Source organism: Poromitra crassiceps (assembly GCF_964638095.1).
Source record: "Poromitra crassiceps genome assembly, chromosome: 7".
NCBI classification, from domain to species: Eukaryota; Metazoa; Chordata; class Actinopteri; order Beryciformes; family Melamphaidae; genus Poromitra; species Poromitra crassiceps.
In genome coordinates, this window is record NC_139628.1 from 30,461,459 (window position 1) to 30,479,725 (window position 18,267).

General features: G+C 45.7%; 1 protein-coding gene across 1 annotated transcript; it reads left to right on the plus strand.

The window, feature by feature from the left end:
• Positions 1-2,221: 2,221 nt before the first annotated feature.
• On the plus strand, positions 2,222-16,555 carry LOC310779936 (ras-related protein Rab-39B; the record flags this gene model as incomplete). Its single annotated transcript, XM_083640459.1, has 3 exons — positions 2,222-2,436; positions 14,383-14,563; positions 16,310-16,555. 3 exons carry the CDS (start codon positions 2,222-2,224, stop codon positions 16,553-16,555), a joined length of 642 nt encoding a protein of 213 aa, XP_083496585.1.
• Between the last annotated feature and the right edge of the window lie 1,712 nt (positions 16,556-18,267).

Consider the following 18,267-nt stretch of genomic DNA (forward strand, 5'->3'; position numbering starts at 1 on the left):
TGCCCCTGTGTTTAGATCAGTGTGGAGCCTCTCAAACTGCCTCTGTGTTTAGATCAGTACAGAGCCTCTCAAACTGCCCCTGTGTTTAGATCAGTACAGAGCCTCTCAAACTGCCTCTGTGTTTAGATCAGTACAGAGCCTCTCAAACTGCCCCTGTGTTTAGATCAGTGCAGAGCCTCTCAAACTGCCCCTGTGTTTAGATCAGTGCAGAGCCTCTCAAACTGCCTCTCTGTTTAGATCAGTACAGAGCCTCTCAAACTGCCCCTGTGTTTAGATCAGTACAGAGGCTCTCAAACTGCCTCTGTGTTTAGATCAGTACAGAGCCTCTCAAACTGCCTCTGTGTTTAGATCAGTTCAGAGGCTCTCAAACTGCCCCTGTGTTTAGATCAGTACAGAGCCTCTCAAACTGCCTCTATGTTTAGATCAGTACAGAGGCTCTCAAACTGCCTCTGTGTTTAGATCAGTGCAGAGCCTCTCAAACTGCCCCTGTGTTTAGATCAGTGCAGAGCCTCTCAAACTGCCCCTGTGTTTAGATCAGTACAGATCCTCTCAAACTGCCCCTGTGTTTAGATCAGTACAGAGGCTCTCAAACTGCCTCTGTGTTTAGATCAGTGCAGAGCCTCTCAAACTGCCCCTGTGTTTAGATCAGTGCAGAGCCTCTCAAACTGCCCCTGTGTTTAGATCAGTGCAGAGCCTCTCAAACTGGGGTCCGAGGACCAGCCAGGGGTCGTAGAGGAGGTTCTGAACCAAACCAGAGGAGAAATAGTGTAATTTCCCTGTCGTTTCATTCATTTGAAGATGGTACAGTGAGAGGTTTTATATATGGAGATACATATAGTTTGATCCTATATCACTACAGAGACAGTAGGCTACTAAATCATGACTAACAAGTAACAACATAAATCTACTCAGCTAAAGGTCCCTATGACCAAATCTATCAGATGATGCATCTGTTCTGGGAAGCCTTGAAGTAAAAAAAAAAAAAAAAAGAAAGAAAAAAAGATTTATAATAGCAATAGCAAAAGCAAAAGCGGAGAAAGCAGAAGTGGAGATCCAGTAATGCAATGCTACATCATCAATAGACCATGTGACTTGGAAGGACATAAGCCTTGTTCCAAAGGGGACATCATGGCCATCATTCAAAAACAGGCTTATGGAAACATCAATTGACGCGATCAAGTAAGCTGATTTTCTTAATCACGTGCTTTTAATTGAATCATGCTGTGACTATAATGAAGCCACTATAGCCTGGTGGAGTGTATAAGGGAGGGGCGCCATGATTACATTACAGTAATTTAATCAAAGGGACAGTTACCTAGGATGCAAATATGTGTTTTTATAAGCTGTTATTCTCCCTTTTCACTGGGTTAGTTAATTAGCAATGAATGAGTCAGCAGGGTACTTTCTGCCTATTCAATTTGCATTTTACCACAGTAGCTCCTTGCTAAGCCCTATGAATATTAAACGCATAGGAATAATACAGTGATCGGCTACCATGCAAAATACCCCAAAACTATTGTTAGATAACTAAAGTTGCACATTGAATAGCAGCAGGCTACCACCATAGGCACGCTATACATTAGGAATGGCAGGCTATAGAAATAGCCCATATGATAACATGTAAAATAAAAAAATAAAAAATAATACCTTAAACTAGAATAAAGTCACTATACACTCATTAGTAAATGAGTACTGTGAGAGTAAAATTATTGATTGATTGCTTATTAATTGGTATCATGGAACAGAGTCGATAATGATCAACAACCAATTAATAAGCAATCAATCAATAATTTTACTCTCACAGTACTAGACACCTTATTGTCTATATGAATATTATGGGCTACCTTAGGAGATTACAAAACCATATACTATAAACTACCATAAAAAGGCTATAGGACTGAGGAGTGATACCATAGGAGAGGGGGGGGGACACATAAACGAGCATAAGGTCACTAGAAATCCACCATCTATAGTATGTATATACTATAGGAATATTATAGGGAGATAGATAGATATAATATATGTTTTAAGCAATATAGTGATATTATAGGAATATTTGCAATAGGACTGTTCTCATCTTGTTGCTCTCTCTCTCTCTTTATCTCTTTCTGTCTCTCCCTCTATCTCTCCCTCTCTCTCTCTCTCTCTGTCACACACACACACTCCTCTCCTCTCCACCCCCTGCAGACAGCGAGGCAGGCAGGCAGTCAGACAGACAGGCATGGAGGCGATATGGCTCTATCAGTTCCGGCTGATCGTCATCGGCGACTCGACGGTGGGCAAGTCGTGCCTGATCCGCCGCTTCACGGAGGGCCGCTTCGCCCAGGTGTCAGACCCCACCGTGGGCGTGGACTTCTTCTCCCGCCTGGTGGAGATCGAGCCCGGCAAGAGGATCAAGCTGCAGATCTGGGACACCGCGGGACAGGAGCGCTTCAGGTGAGGGCGTGTGCGTGCGTGCGCGTGCGTGTGAGAGAGAGAGAGAGAGAGAGAGAGTGAGGGTTGAATTAGACAGAACAGAACATTATTGTCCAGTGAGTTAGAATATAATATAATAAAATAGAATTAAATAGAATAGAATAGAATAGAATAGAATACAACATTGTTATCCCAGTGAGTTAGAATGGAAAATAAAACAATAGAATAGAACTTTATTGTCTATTCTATTCTATTCTATTCTATTCTATCTCACTATTGAGTCCCAGAAATATTTTATAGCAATCTCATGGTTGTTGATGTTTTAAAATCTCCTATTGTTTCATATCTTGTAATATTTCCTATAGGGACTGTGCACATGTAGCCTGTGTGTGGGCAGCACTGGCAGCAACCCATGTTAACGGCTTGCCCGGGGGTGGAACGGGATTCGATCCACCGACCTCCCGCTTCCAAAGCGCGCGCGCACTAAACCACTATGCCAAGAGAGCTAAGCTCCCTTGGCGGAGCTGGTTAACGGGCCTTTATTCACCTTATTCACCACGCCCACTTTTTCCTCTCTTCCGCGTTACACGCAATTGTATTTGTTCTTCCGGTTCAGCGCTAGTTGGCGGCCAATTTCAAAACAAAACCTCACTATAATAATGAATGAAGTTTGGCAACATTCAGAATTAAGCTACACTGCGGCCAACTTCGGTTACATGTTCATAGCGTTACTGCTGCGAGGAGCCGATGGCTGTACCCGGTCGGCATTTAACGTCAGTTACAAAAGCATGTCGACAGTGTTGTCTCACTGCCAGTAAGCCTACAGTAGGGTTTGACAGATAGCTAGTCCGACCGGTGTCGGCACAGCCAGCGCTCCCAGTCCTCGCTGCTCATTAAATATTTCCAAATAGGCGTTATTCTGATAACTGGTCACGTATATGTTACGTTCTCACCCGAAAAATTTAAAAACTTTAAAACGGTTTGGGTTCTTTTGCTTGAAAACAGCTTTTTGGCAAGTCTAAAAATGACTACGGTAGGCGTAATCTACTTCTACTTCTAATCTACTTCTTTGTCTAAAACCGGAAAGTCGATTACAAAATGACGTCATGCAGAAGCGTCCTTGTATGGGCAAAGAATAAGGTGAATACTGGGGAGTTGAACCAACCTACTCGGGACTCACGAGGCTCGAGCAGGAGCATGGCCGTTCACACTAGACGCGCTCTGTTTTGCTGCGCGCCGGTCACAACCTGTACTGACTTCCTGCCTGGCTGCTGCACACAATCGCTCGTGGCTCACGCAAAAAAAAAAAAGAAGAAAAAAATTAAAATAAAAGACCAGACAGCAAAACTGGTGCTGCGGCTGGTCTGAACGGTCTAATCTGTTAACAAGGACGCTGAAAGGAAACTAGGTTGCGCTTCCACGCGCTTCACGACTGTTCGCGGCGCTTCAGCGTCTGGTGTGTTTGCAGTGAGTTTACAGTGATCGTGTGGTAATTGATGGTATAGTATCACAATACTCTTTCCTATAGGGTCAGTAGGGTATGTGGAAGTCACAGTACTGGACACACAGTTTGATTGACAGGTCATCTCTGGGAAGCGCAGTGCAGAAACAGACATGTTTGGCACTTGGAGTGTGTATCAGCAGGGGACAAAATGTTTCTGGTGAATCTGTTTACCTAGAAAGAACACACCTAGCCCAGAGGTCTGGAAACCCGAAGTACTACTTAGGAATAACTTGTTTGCCTGTACAGAATAAATAGGCATTATTCAAAAGAGGATGGAGGTGATACAGGGAGAGAAGCAGACGAGGGTGGTGTTTCTAACAAGTGAATAACTGCAAATGTTATTTAAAAAACATATAAGAAAAAACAACCTGAAATTCACCAGTCCTGTTCTCAAAATAAACCGGTTTTGCTGGCGAAGGTTTTAATGTGAATGTGAAAGTAACTCAAAATGTGCTTTTACTTTCAGGCCACCAGTCATTTTGTAAGAGTAGGAGTTTATTTATAATGGTGGATATTTAATTTAAATCAGGAGAGACTAGAGACCAGTGAATGAATTAAATAATATTTATAATAGCAAATGAATGATGCATTACAGAAAATATGATGAGAATGAGGTATTGTTAATAGTCTTTGGTGCTTAGACATCACAAGGAGATATTGAGATAGGGCTGCATCAGCCATGAGCAGCAGCCAGATATATCCCCCTGTAGAGTCTAGATCAAGGATACTCAACTTGCTTTGCCCGGGGGCCACTTTTGTGAAATGATAGAAGGCCAGAGGCCAGTTAATAAACAAACAATATACATTTTTCTGTAGCGGATTGTAGGTTTTTGGGGTGTCAGCCGGAGTTTAGTCTGACAATGTTGTGCACACCGGATAGTTAGTTAGGTTAAGTACATACATAAGTGCCTGGGTAGCAAGCAGACGGCAGTATTTGACAATTTAGCAGTGAAATCATAGATTATTGAAAGATATTCCATATTCCAGACTGAAATGCTATAACAGAAGGGGAGTATTGGCCACAATGACATGGACATTTGGACACTTATTCAGCTCGTATCTTGCATGTTGCGTTCAGGTGCACTGTAAAAAAAAGAAAAAAAAAGGCCCCCGCCCCGCATGTGCCCCGCGGGCCGCAAGTTGAGTATCACTGGTCTACTGGTGGTGGTGATGGTGATGCCTCTCCTGAGACTGACGAGACTCTACAGACTGAAGAATCAGATGACTCTGATGGGTCTGCGAAGACTGGGTGGAGAGGGGGAGGGAGGTGGAGGGTGTGATACTGACAGCACAGGATTTGAGCAGGCTGAATGCGGTAAAAAGAAGCATATTTAAGAGGACAGTGGCCATGTGATTGGCTTACAATGGGGGTGAATAGCAATGTGATAGATAGGCTTACAATGGAGGTGTGTGGGGGTGCGAGGTGATGTGACGCTATCTATGCTATTGGTTGAATCCCGGAAGTTGACGGGCTTATTTTGAGCGTGTGAGCAGATTTGAAGGGGTGGAAAAATAAGAAGTGAACTGATTACAACTGATTACAACTGATTACAGTGCAGATTACAGTCTTCCTGATTGAACCGACCTATGTGTGTGTGTTCATTAAAGAAAAGATGTGCTGAAAACACAGGTGTTTTTCATATAAAGGAGCCCTCATCTATTACACATTACAGCCACAGACCTCCATTTGATGAGACATTTCTCTCGAACCCGAATCTGAGAATATTTTTCACTGTTAGATATGATTTTGTCCAGAACTCCATGACTATCTATCCACATTGTATTGTAGGTAGAGAGATAACAGTGAAACTATGATCAAAACAGTCATTCTATTCTCTAATTGTGTTATTCTAAATGGAATAAGGGTGAAGTTTAACAACTCAACAGTTTGCTGCGGAGCCCCTGGAACCTGGTTGCGACCAGGGTTGCGACCCAATATGTTAGATAACGGATAGACTGGGCGGGCTGCAGGTTCAATCCCACCCACAACTCTTCACTGACTATAAGTTCAGCTAAGGGCTATAAGTTCAGCTTAAGGGCTTAGAGTGCAAAAGTAACTGCAATATTTTTCCATATAAGAAACCAATTTTTAGTGGTACAATGCAAAAATGTATGGCTCACAGGCAAAAAACACATACAGTATTCACACATGTATGCATGGATGGACACCCTCACTCACTCACACACATTCTCACACACACACACACACACACACACACACACACACACACACACACACACACACACACACACACACACACACACGCATGTCGCACAGACAGCTTGACTCATCATCTTGACACAAGGAGACTGGTCTCACCTGTCTCCATAGCAACTGTGACACGCCCCCCCCACGAGACCGAACAGCGAATCAGAATTGCTTAAATAAAATCCACTGCTCAGGATAAACTTTGAAAAAATGGTACCTATTAAAATTAGATTGTGGTACTTTTAATTGTGGTGCTTTTTTTAAATGATTTTAGGTAACTTGAAAATGACAGCTCCTATACAGATTGGATCTTTTGTATTTTAGAGACGAACACTTCATTGCTGCCTGCCTCCCAGAGATTGAACCGATTGGTTTGAGGTTGCCATTTTGACTTTAACAGGCCATTTTGGAAAGGTATTTAACTCATTGAGTGCCAATGACGACTATAGTCGTCAATTCAAATAGTAACGTAGAGTGCCAATGACGACTAAAGTCGTCAATTGCGTTTTTTGACGGTGGGACGTGGATCAAAGCCTGATGCATCTCCTGTGAAAGTATGGGGGATGTTGAATGTGTAAAAGATATTTTACGGACCCATTAGGTGGCGACAGTGCTCTCCAGATTAGAGAAAGGTGAGGAAAAAAACAGAAGAAGCCGTGGGGACACGGAAACCGCATCGGTATGCATCGATATGCATGAAGCATAACGTTAGCTGTGCCTGCAGCAGCCAATCTGCTGCCACAATTGAGCCCCTCTGTCTCCGCTGCGATAGCTCCTCCACATGATTAGTTGTGGAGTTGTTATTATTCTCAGTTAGAAGCGCTGGGAGCGGGCGACAAAAACGGCGGAACGCTGTGAAAAAGCTGGGTTTTCAGTGCAGAGCAAACGCAGCAGAGAGCCACCAGAGACACACCCACGGAGGAGGGGTTTGCAGCCGAGGGGGGTGGGGCACGCAGGGCAGCATACAACACTGACCCAGACAGCAGGCTCGATGGACAGATTGGTTGGCAAACACAAGCTAGAATATCTGATGCCCACCAGCAGTAAATCAAGACCAGCAAGAAGGTGTAGGGTCTGCGCAGCAGGGGCCAGCGCTGCTGGTTGCAGCTAAAAAATATTATTTTGCCAAATAAAATTCCTTTGTTTTCGCTGTTTTATTGAAGGAAATTATTTTTGAGGTGTCACTACATCAGAAAATATTAGCTTCAGAGTCAGTGATGTGCTTGAAATGCTTCATTTCACAAAAGGCTGATTATCTCAGCTTCTAGTTTGAAATGTCTGTTTTTGCTAAAAACAACCTATCTTCTCCGGCTGATAACTAAAGAACGGAAAATGATATCAATAAACTCAATATTTTTTTTTTGCTGATGATACAATAGAGTCTCATCGTTCTTTGGGCGTGTTCGGTGTTTACATAGTAATATCACACAATATTCTGTGGGCCTCGAGAAATCACTGAAAACGCTCTGAAAGGGCTGGCACTGGGAGCATCCGTTTTCCAAAAGTGGCTGGCACTCAGAGAATAAAGTTTTCTGCCAAAAATATTTTTTTCTGGGAAAAAAAAGTAGAATCTTTTTTAGAACATGTATACTTCAAGAGTAGCTGTTCTCCCTTTCTATATTTTTATAGTTCAGGCATCATGGTTGTAAGGCGAGGTATAGTTTTTGCTTGCATTTTATAGAGACAGTCCGCATGTCAGGGAACGCCCATACAGGCTCTAAGAACGCCCACAATAGACACTGGCTCAGCCTTGCTGGGGGCGGGGTCAGGGTGGGGTACATTCCCCCGTTCTATCCATTCAGCAAAGTTAGAATTTAGCTGATAGCCCAGCCCAGGCAGACACGATCGGGGATTTAACCACCGCAGTAAACGCACATCTGAGCAGACGTCTTGTGTTCTGCTCTAGAACCCCCAAACATGTAGTTTAGAGCCGCAGCACCGTCTTTTGGTGAGTCAGTCCATGAGATATATCGGCGGTTTTACCCCACTCGCGCGCCAGCCGTTTAACATTTTGTGGGCGTTCCCAGACATGCGGACTGTCTCTATACATAATGAAACACTGGCTGATTTTTTTTTGCTGATGTCCTGTTCTTGCAAAGAGATTCAGGATGTGTGTAAAACCTAGCGGCAACGTGGAAGTGCCAAAACTGCAGTTCCTCAAATGGCCACTTGAGGCTGGCTGCAAAAGAGAGTCAATCCTCATAACCTTACAGCAGAAATAAACATGTTTATAGGCTGGTACCAAAAAAAACAGTTCTATAGCTAATTTACCCCGTTCAACTGTACAGGGGAGTATATTTTTATTAGGGCTGTCAATCGATTAAAATATTTAATCGCGATTAATCGCATGATTGTCCATAGTTAATCATGATTAATCGCAAATTAATCACACAATTTCTTATCTGTTCTAAATCTACCTTAAACCGAGGTACCTTAAACATGGGAGCTTTGTGCAAAGATCCACTGTTGTATTAATATGGGTAGTAGCTATTATCATTAGTATGGGTAAGTATTTGGCCATTGGTATATTGTTATTATTGCTACTAGTTACTGGGAATACACATCTCTCAGGATGCTCTGTGTGAAATTAACCTGCTATCCATGAGCAGCTGTGTGCCAGCTCTCTCTCCCCCTCTCGCTTTCTCTCTCGGTCTCTCTCTGACTCTGGTCTGGTCGCCCTCCCGTCTTTTTCACTGTCTGCCTCTCTCTCTAGTCTCTCCCTCTCTCCGCCCCCCGCTCTCCGTCTGTCTGTGTGTGTGTGTGTGTGTGTGTGTGTGTGTGTCTGTGTGTCTGTGTCATGTGTGTGTGTGTCTCTCTCTCTCCCTGCAACGGTCTGATTGCGCTGACGCGCTCTCCCTCACCCAAAATGCGGGACATCTTCTCAATTTTAAGCTGAACTTGCCATTATAACAATTTTCTTCCTCCTTTTCTGCTCACGGAGGTTTCTTTCTGCTTGCTATCAACGTTACTGCTTCCTGATTTCCAAAACTCCGGCGCGGACCAAGGCTCAAACATCACAGAACGTGCATGCGTTAATCGCGCGTTAAAAAAATTTGTGCCGTTAATAGGAATTTGAGTTAACGCGCGATTAACGCGTTAACGCTGACAGCCCTAATTTTTCTATAACACCAATTTAAATAAAAAAATAAGATTTTCATGTAAATAAATGTTAGTGCCACCCCTGGCCACTCCCTAGAAACGCCCCTGAAAGAATGTCTCTTAAGTCACTATCGGCCGGCACGGTAGCTCAGTGGTTAACACTGTTGCCTCACAGCAAGAAGGTCCCGGGTTCGAACCCCGGTCCGTCCCAGGTCCTTTCTGTGTGGAGTTTGCATGTTCTCCCCGTGTCCGTGTGGGTTTTCTCCGGGTGCTCCGGTTTCCTCCCACCATCAAGAAAGACATGTATGTTAGGGTTAATACTCCTGTCGGTGCCCCTGACCAAGGTACTGGCAAAATAACTGGAGTTGGTCCCCGGGCGCTGCACAGTGGCTGCCCACTGCTCCTAGTTCTAGGAAGGTTCCTAGTAGAGGATGGGTCAAATGCAGAGGCTGAATTTCCCCAAGGGGATAAATAAAGGATAACTTAAACTTAAACTTAAACTTAAACTTAAACTATCTATCGCAGACTGAGTTAACACAATGGTGATTGAGCCTATGGCTCATTGATGGAAGCCTTTGCATTTTCAGTATTGCAGCATTTATGAACTTGGTGTCTGTGGTGACACAGGGTGGGCGGAGCTAACACAATAGACTCACTCTGTAGGATACTGTAGGTTCACAGGGTGGGCGGAGCTAACACAATACACTCACTCTGTAGGTTACTGTAGGTTCACAGGGTGGGCGGAGCTAACACAACAGACTCACTCTGTAGGTTACTGTAGGTTCACAGGGTGGGCGGAGCTAACACAATAGACTCACTATTCTCGTTACTGGAGGTTCACAGGGTGGGCGGAGCTAACACAATAGACTCAGTCTGTAGGTTACTGTAGGTTCACAGGGTGGGCGGAGCTAACACAACAGACTCACTCTGTAGGTTACTGTAGGTTCACAGGGTGGGCGGAGCTAACACAATAGACTCACTATTCTCGTTATTGTAGGTTCACAGGGTGGGCGGAGCTAACTCAATAGACTCACTATTCTCGTTACTGGAGGTTCACAGGGTGGGGGGAGCTAACACAATAGACTCACTCTGTAGGTTACTGTAGGTTCACAGGGTGGGCGGAGCTAACACAATAGACTCAGTCTGTAGGTTACTGTAGGTTCACAGGGTGGGCGGAGCTAACACAATAGACTCACTCTGTAGGTTACTGTAGGTTCACAGGGTGGGTGGAGCTAACTCAATAGACTCACTATTCTCGTTACTGTAGGTTCACAGGGTGGGCGGAGCTAACTCAATAGACTCACTCTTCTCGTTACTGTAGGTTCCCGACAACTCTTGTGTGAAGTAGGATAACATGCTGCTTTTTCCCCGGTCTCTGTGAGCATTGCGGGTGGTTACTACGGCCCGAAACAAACTGACTAATGTCACATTATGCAACGCTGTTTGGATCTCACCTGCAATTACCGCTCATCGCCATAGGTGTCGACAAAGAGAACGAAACGGAAACCTTCGAGATGATTACTTTTAAAGTGATCTATAATTGGCGTGGCCGCTTTGAGTGACAGGTAGCTAGCGGCTATGTGGCTAGCCACTAAGCTGTCAGTTAGGCGTCACCTCCTCCCCCGTTCCACACTCTTGTCCAAATATGGTCACTTCTGGCTCCAAAAAACCAAGATGGCGACAGTCAAAATGGCTCAAACTCAAGACTTCAAAACAGGAGTCCACAAACCATGGGTTACGTCACGGGTGGCTACGTCCATTATTTTTAACAGTCTATGGTAAAAACCTCCACACAGACCTCATCTTCCTCCCCTCCTCCTCCTACCGATGCCACAGATCTCAGTGTCGTTTCATCTGTGTGGTCATCCTTCCTTCCATAAATATGTGTGTTTGTGTGTGTGTGTGTGTGTGTGTGTGTGTGTGTGTGTGTGTGTGTGTGTGTGTGTGTGTGTGTGTGGAATCAAGTGAGTCACTCGCTGGCGCTGAGTTTTTGCCACCTATACTTCTCCCTAAAGCCCCCCCCCCCACACATGATCCGTGGGTACAGCAGCTCTGCTGTGCCATTGTTTCCTGGCAGCGCTACCCTTAGCGTCGCGTACCGCTCGAATTTGCCAGCGTGCACTGGGGTCAAAGTTCAAATCGTTTCAACTTTGACCTTAGAAGAGAAGATGGCTTCTCATGTGTGAAGGCAGCTTTACTGTCTCCTCCCCCCTCTTCCACTTTCACGTTTCTGTCACCAACTCAGCCTGTGATTTTCCCTCTCGTTATATTTATGTTTCTGAAATGCTGCAAAAGTGCTGTAAAAATCAAGTCAATTAAAGAACTGTCTACCAAAGCTGTATTTAAAAAAAAATAAGTCAGACTTTTCCTTTGGAACAAATTGTGAAGCGGTCAGTGATAAGGACATTTTGCTAGTGCCATTTATATCCTATGATCTTTGGACTCTGTTGTTTTGAGTGGTTCATATTCTCTGTGAAGTTATCTTGTCGGTAATACTATTATAGCCTAGGTAAACCCAGCCACCACGTGACCTGCTCTCTCAGTTCCCAGTCACTGAGTAGTGACTGAGAACAGGTCTGAGAGCAGGTCACGTGGGGGATGGGTTTACCCAGGCTAATACTATTAGGATAGTCCGCCTACAGAGTCTACAGAGTATTTGTAACATTTCAGCTTATTAGTTGACATTCAATAATTCAACTGTAACAGATGTTCAACAGACGCTCTATAGAGTATTATGTGACCATTCATGAGCATCCCTGCATATGGCTCTAGGTGCAGGTGTGTGGAACGTTAAGCGTCAACTAATGTCAACTAATGAGCTGTTGAAATGTTACAAATGTACTCTCTCTAGGCGGACTATCCAAATAAAATGTTCATACCATTTTGATCTACGCATTTTAAGCAACAATTGCCTATCTAGGGTTAAACATCCATGAATCATCATCAACATTTTTGCTATTTAAATCACTGAAACAAAATAAATAATCGTGGTCGCAGTATCTGCTCTTTCTCTCTGCTTCTCTCTCTCTGCTTCTCTCTCTCTGCTTCTCTCTCTGCTTCTCTCTCTCTGCTTCTCTCTCTGCTTCTCTCTCTCTGCTTCTCTCTCTCTGCTTCTCTCTCTGCTTCTCTCTCTCTGCTTCTCTCTCTCTGCTTCTCAGTCTCTGCTTCTCTCTCTGCTTCTCTCTCTCTGCTTCTCTCTCTCTGCTTCTCTCTCTGCTTCTCTCTCTCTGCTTCTCTCTCTCTGCTTCTCTCTCTCCGTCTCATTTGTTCATGACGTCTCAGCTCCTGACACCTTCTTCTCTTCCGCCTGCTCCCCTCTTTCACACCTCGTCTGTCATCTCTCTATCACCTTCTTCACTTCCGCCTTCCACTTTTTCCCTGACGGCATCACTCCTCCTTGCCCCATGCATCACTAAGCAACCTTCTCTTTCTAAATCTGCACTCTCTCACTTTCTGCCTGTTTCTCTCTCATTAGACGCCTTGAACTCGGCGTGTGGGCTTTTCAGCCCAATTGGCAGAACAGACCATCGGCATTTTACGTTTTTGAATCCTGGGATACGTACAATCAACATAAACTAAATGTTGGCATTTGACATTCCTGCAAACCATAGATAGTAGAATCTCAACGTAAATTTGAAACAAAACGGCGGTTAATTTGAAAAACTCACCACCTTTCCCATGTTAAACGCAACCAAAACATGTTTAGGCAAGTAAAACAACATGGTTAAGATTAGGGTTATGGTTCGGGTTAGGCTTAAATAACAGAAACGTTAAATGTGACTTTGTACATGCTGGGTTGCGAACACGGCTCTCCGGTGTGAAAGGCAAGTGTTTAAGCCCTCCATCCACCCTGACCACAACGCCCTTAATGGCCGCCGCACTATTTCAATAGCAGACTCTATAGACCTTATTCGATTGACGTCACTCACGTAAGGGGCACGCCCACCGCCGCCATGTTGTCGACATAGCGCTGCAGCTCTTAAGTGACAGCCTATGTGAGAGCAGCGTTTATAGGAAGCTAGCCGCCGTTAGCGTTACCTGTATCGTTCCAATTGTGTTCGGATGGTGACCTGCGTTAGGCATGGCTGTAGTAATGACAGCAATAAAGTCCCCGTGGTTTGTTTCTATCTCTACCGTCCACAGACGTGAAGGGAGCGAGACTGAGGATACGTCAGCAGCACAGGAGATGTGTGGATAGTTGGGAGAGACAGGTGAAACTTTCTGACACCTCCTCACAGCAAAGTCTGTTCACCTCGTTTTTCCTTTTGTTTATTTATTACAGGCATTAACGGCAGCATACAAACAACAACTCTGGGGTTTTTATTGCTGTCATCACCATCGCTATTTTGTAATGGAAAAGAAACGGTACGGACGGTATGTCAACAATATGACGCTGTCCGGGGTTAGCGAATAACGTTCATTACACGTATCTAGAAATGTTGATATGCAACGTATTTTTGATTCAGACACGTTAAACACGATTTCAGACGGCAGCCCGTCTTTATTGTCACACGAACACACTACAACACATGCATGCGGCCACAACACACACTCATGCTGACGGTGGCCGGTGAAATATGTCCTCTGCATTTGACCCATCCAGGCTTGTCCTTTCCTCCAGGGGACAGGCCAGGAGCAGTGGTCGCTATTTCTTTCCAGCGCCCGGGGACCTTCATTGGACCATCATTGGACCAACGTCAGATGTTGTCGTCACTGGTCGGATGACGATCTTCTGCATGTTTTTAGTGGGGGGTTATGTACGGAGGAACCCCCTGGGGGGTACGGGGAGAACATGCAAACTCCACACAGAAAGGCCCTTTCGACGAGATAGCCCACCTGGGAAGTAGGCACTGAAGATATGGGGGGGGTCACAACTCCAGCGCCCACAGCGTCCCAGGTGGGAATCGAACCCAGGACCTTCTAGCTGTGAGGCGACAGCACTTACCACTGCACCACCATACCCCCCGTTAATATTCTATGTTTAGGTGGATTGCAGAAACTTCTAATGCCAATGTTTTATTCTGGCGACTAGACTGGACTTTTGCTTTGCTGGCTTTTAGCAAAAATTCCTGTCCTGTATATGTATTTTTACTTGAGAAATGAAGGGGTTCTGACTCTGACCACCATCTTTCCCTGCGTTTCACGTCCTCTCCAGGTCCATCACCAGGGCTTACTACCGTAACTCTGTGGGCGGGCTTCTCCTGTTCGACATCACCAATCGCCGCTCCTTCCAGAACGTCCACGATTGGCTGGAGGAGGCTCGCAGCCACGTCCAGCCCCACAGCATCGTCTTCCTATTGGTCGGCCACAAGTGTGACCTGGAAGCACAGCGTCAGGTGGGAACCGTCATGTCAAAGTGAATGTGAATAAGTGTTTTCGATAAATTGTGTTAAAGGTCATGTCGGGGGTAAATGTGTTTGCTATTTTAAATGCTACGTTATTGACACTTGATATATTAGACGAGTCTGTAGTATTTAAAATAGTCCTCTGTCCACATTTAGATCTGAAGAAGTAAGTCCTGATCATGTGATTCATGCTGACACAGCAGTTGGTGGACAGAAAGCAAGATGACACTGCAAAATGCTCTGCTTAAGAGTGTGTCTACACACTCATTCCACAATAATGAATCAGGAATTTGTTTAAACGTATAGGCCCAATATCAGAAGAAACACTTTTGCATCTTAGCCACCTGACTCTGATCTAAACCAGCAACACTATACTCAGTATGATTGATGTTGTTGTTAGATGATGATCACTGTCAAATCGGAGTGAGCATTGTCTCTATAATTTCGAGATGCTAGAGAACAAGCTGACATTATCTCCTCTGAGCACAAGAACAAGCTGACATTATCTCCTCTGAGCACAAGAACAAGCTGACATTATCTCCTCTGAGCACAAGAACAAGCTGACATTATCTCCTCTGAGCACAAGAACAAGCTGACATTATCTCCTCTGAGCACAAGAACAAGCTGACATTATCTCCTCTGAGCACAAGAACAAGCTGACATTATCTCCTCTGAGCACAAGAACAAGCTGACATTATCTCCTCTGAGCACAACAACAAGCTGACATTATCTCCTCTGAGATGCTAGAGAACAAGCTGACATTATCTCCTCTGAGATGCTAGAGAACAAGCTGACATTATCTCCTCTGAGATGCTAGTGAACAAGCTGACATTATCTCCTCTGAGATGCTAGTGAACAAGCTGACATTATCTCCTCTGAGATGCTAGAGAACAAGCTGACATTATCTCCTCTGAGATGCTAGTGAACAAGCTGACATTATCTCCTCTGAGATGCTAGTGAACAAGCTGACATTATCTCCTCTGAGATGCTAGAGAACAAGCTGACATTATCTCCTCTGAGCACAAGAACAAGCTGACATTATCTCCTCTGAGCACAAAATTGCTCCAGTCAATCATTGGGGAAATGATGAGCTCCCTGTCAACATCAGCACAGAAATGTGTCACGTTTTTCCAATTCCTTTTTTTTCTGATCTCCCCCCCCCCCCCCATTTTTCTCCCCAATAGACCCTTTTCACGGGGGCCATTTTGTGTCGAAAAGGCAGAATAAATACAGGTGCGAGCAAAACACTAATGAGGGTTTCCACATTCCAATCATGGAAGTTGAAAATTGTTTCTCTTGCACCTGTGTTTACCCTGCCTTTTCGACACAAAATGGCCCCCGTGAGAAGGGTCTATTGTACTTTGGCCAATTCCCCCTGCTGCCTGGTCGCTGCCCCACCCCCTCTGCCGATTTGGGGAGAGCCATAGACTAGCACCATGCTTCCTCCGATACATGTGCAGTTGCCATCCGCTTCTTTTCACCCGACAGTGGCGAGCTTCAGTGCAGCCAGTGCAGCGACCAGGACACATACCCTTAATCCGGCTTCCCACCTGCAGGGCACAGCCATTCGTGCCTGTATGGACGCCCGACCAAGCCCGGAGGTAACGCGGGGGTGTGCGAACCTGCGACCCTCGCGTTGGTAGGCAGGCAATCTACCGCTACACTACCCGGGGGACGCCCAAGGGAACCTCTTTCTCCTTTGCTTCAAGTTTCATCTCATGTCGTTTGATCTCGCAGGTAACCCGGCAGGAGGCAGAGAAGCTGGCCGGGGCGTACGGGATGCGCTACGTGGAGACGTCGGCCCGCGACGCCATCAACGTGGAGCACGCCTTCACCGAGCTGACCAGAGACATCTTCGCCCTGGTGCGCTCCGGAGACATCACCATCCAGGAGGGCTGGGAGGGCGTCAAGAGCGGCTTCGTCCCCAACGTGGTCCACTCCTCGGAGGAGGTGACCAAGAGCGACCGCCGCTGTCTCTGTTGATCTGGGGAAGAGCTCCAACGATGGGATTGGTGACGAAAGGGGGGCGGGGGGGGATATCCGGGAAGGTTCCAGAGGGGACTGCTGGCTGGCTGCTCCTCTGACTGAAAGTACTGCTAACCCCTCTGTTGTTCCCTGTTCTGACTGGATACGGAGGGATTCCGAGAGGAAAAGACGAAGGCTGATGAAGACGACGAAGGTCTGAAGCGCGGGGGGGGCGGGGTAGCGCAGGGGCTTGTGCCCTTTTCTATTCGTATACATCGTATTTCACGGAGAGGAAGGGACACAAACGGTTGTCGTCGACCCGTGCATACTCGTTCCCTTCATTTTTTATTTGTATTTATTTTTTGCCGCTCGCCTTTCCGATCTCTACCTGAAGAGTCTGTGCTGAGGAGCGCCGCATTAGAAAAAGGGTCCGTTTAGGTTCCTCGCCGAGTCAGGGCGATGTTCTTCACTTGATACATCCTCCTCTCTCTCTCTCCCTCTCTCTCTCTCTCCCTCTCTTTCTCTCTCTCCTAGTTCCAGTAAGCCTCGGCATCTTCCCTTTCTCTCCCTTCTTCTCTTAACCCTTAACCCCCTTCTCGATCTCCTCCTCTCCAATATGCAATTCCATGATCACCATCCAAACGTACCTTCTCCGTGTGTGTGTCTAGCGTTGTTTTTTTTAGCACATACCGTTCAAAAAGTTCCATCTTCCTGCTGTTTATGAGTGTCCCTTCTGCCCGACCTCCCCTCTCGCTCTATATTATCACAGCTCTTTGGCGTCCTGGAAAGCCTGAAATTGCAATGCAGGAGAGCAGGAAGTACAGTAAATCCTCTTCCCAGAAGTGCTATTTTGTTGCCAGAGACAAACGTCGTTCCTCTTACAAAACATCTTGGGTGAAGCTTAGAGGACTGTGATGACATGGTTCTGTCCACTATCATTCGGCTTACACAGAGCCCTGTAACAACACGAGCGTCACTGATCTACTCCCTGCAGGACTCCTTAAGCAGAAAGACACCGACTCGAGGAAACGTGTACAGCTCAACTGACCCGAGTGAAGCGGACTCGTGGGGACATTGAACGCGCCAGAAGCTTTACGACTGTCCGCCTTTACCTGGGGGACTTGTTAAGGTGGACTCGTGAGGATGCTGGACCCGCCTATGGCCTACAGCTGGATGGTTCCCTGTCCACCTTAACTGTGGATTCACACTTGGGAACTTTACAGAGAATTGTTTTCAAAAGGCGTAAAAAAGGACAGAGAGGGACCGGGCTACACAGAGGAAACCATGGCAGCAGCATACAGGAAACCGGCGGAATAGACTCCATCCCTCCCAAAAGAAAAATATCACTACATTACCCACAATGCACGTATACAGATAGAATTGTACCAAATTGTACCACACTGTAATCAGGCAAAGGAAGTCCAACTGGCAAGATGTACAATGCATTCAATAAATGCAACCCAACATAGACACAAGTACAGGGGTTAGATTTTGTTATGATTTCCATACCTCTGTGTGTATGTGTGTGTGTGTGTGTGCGTGTGTGCGTGCGTGCGTGCGTGCGTGCGTGCGTGCGTGCGTGCGTGCGTGCGTGCGTGTATGTGTGTAGTGTAACATAGAGTAGGGATTTTCAACTAAGTGGTTTGTGACCCCCTGGTGGTCCATGAAGGCATTGCAGGTGGTCCCTGACCATGCATTCAACAATGTAGTATCATTGTGGGAATCGCTTT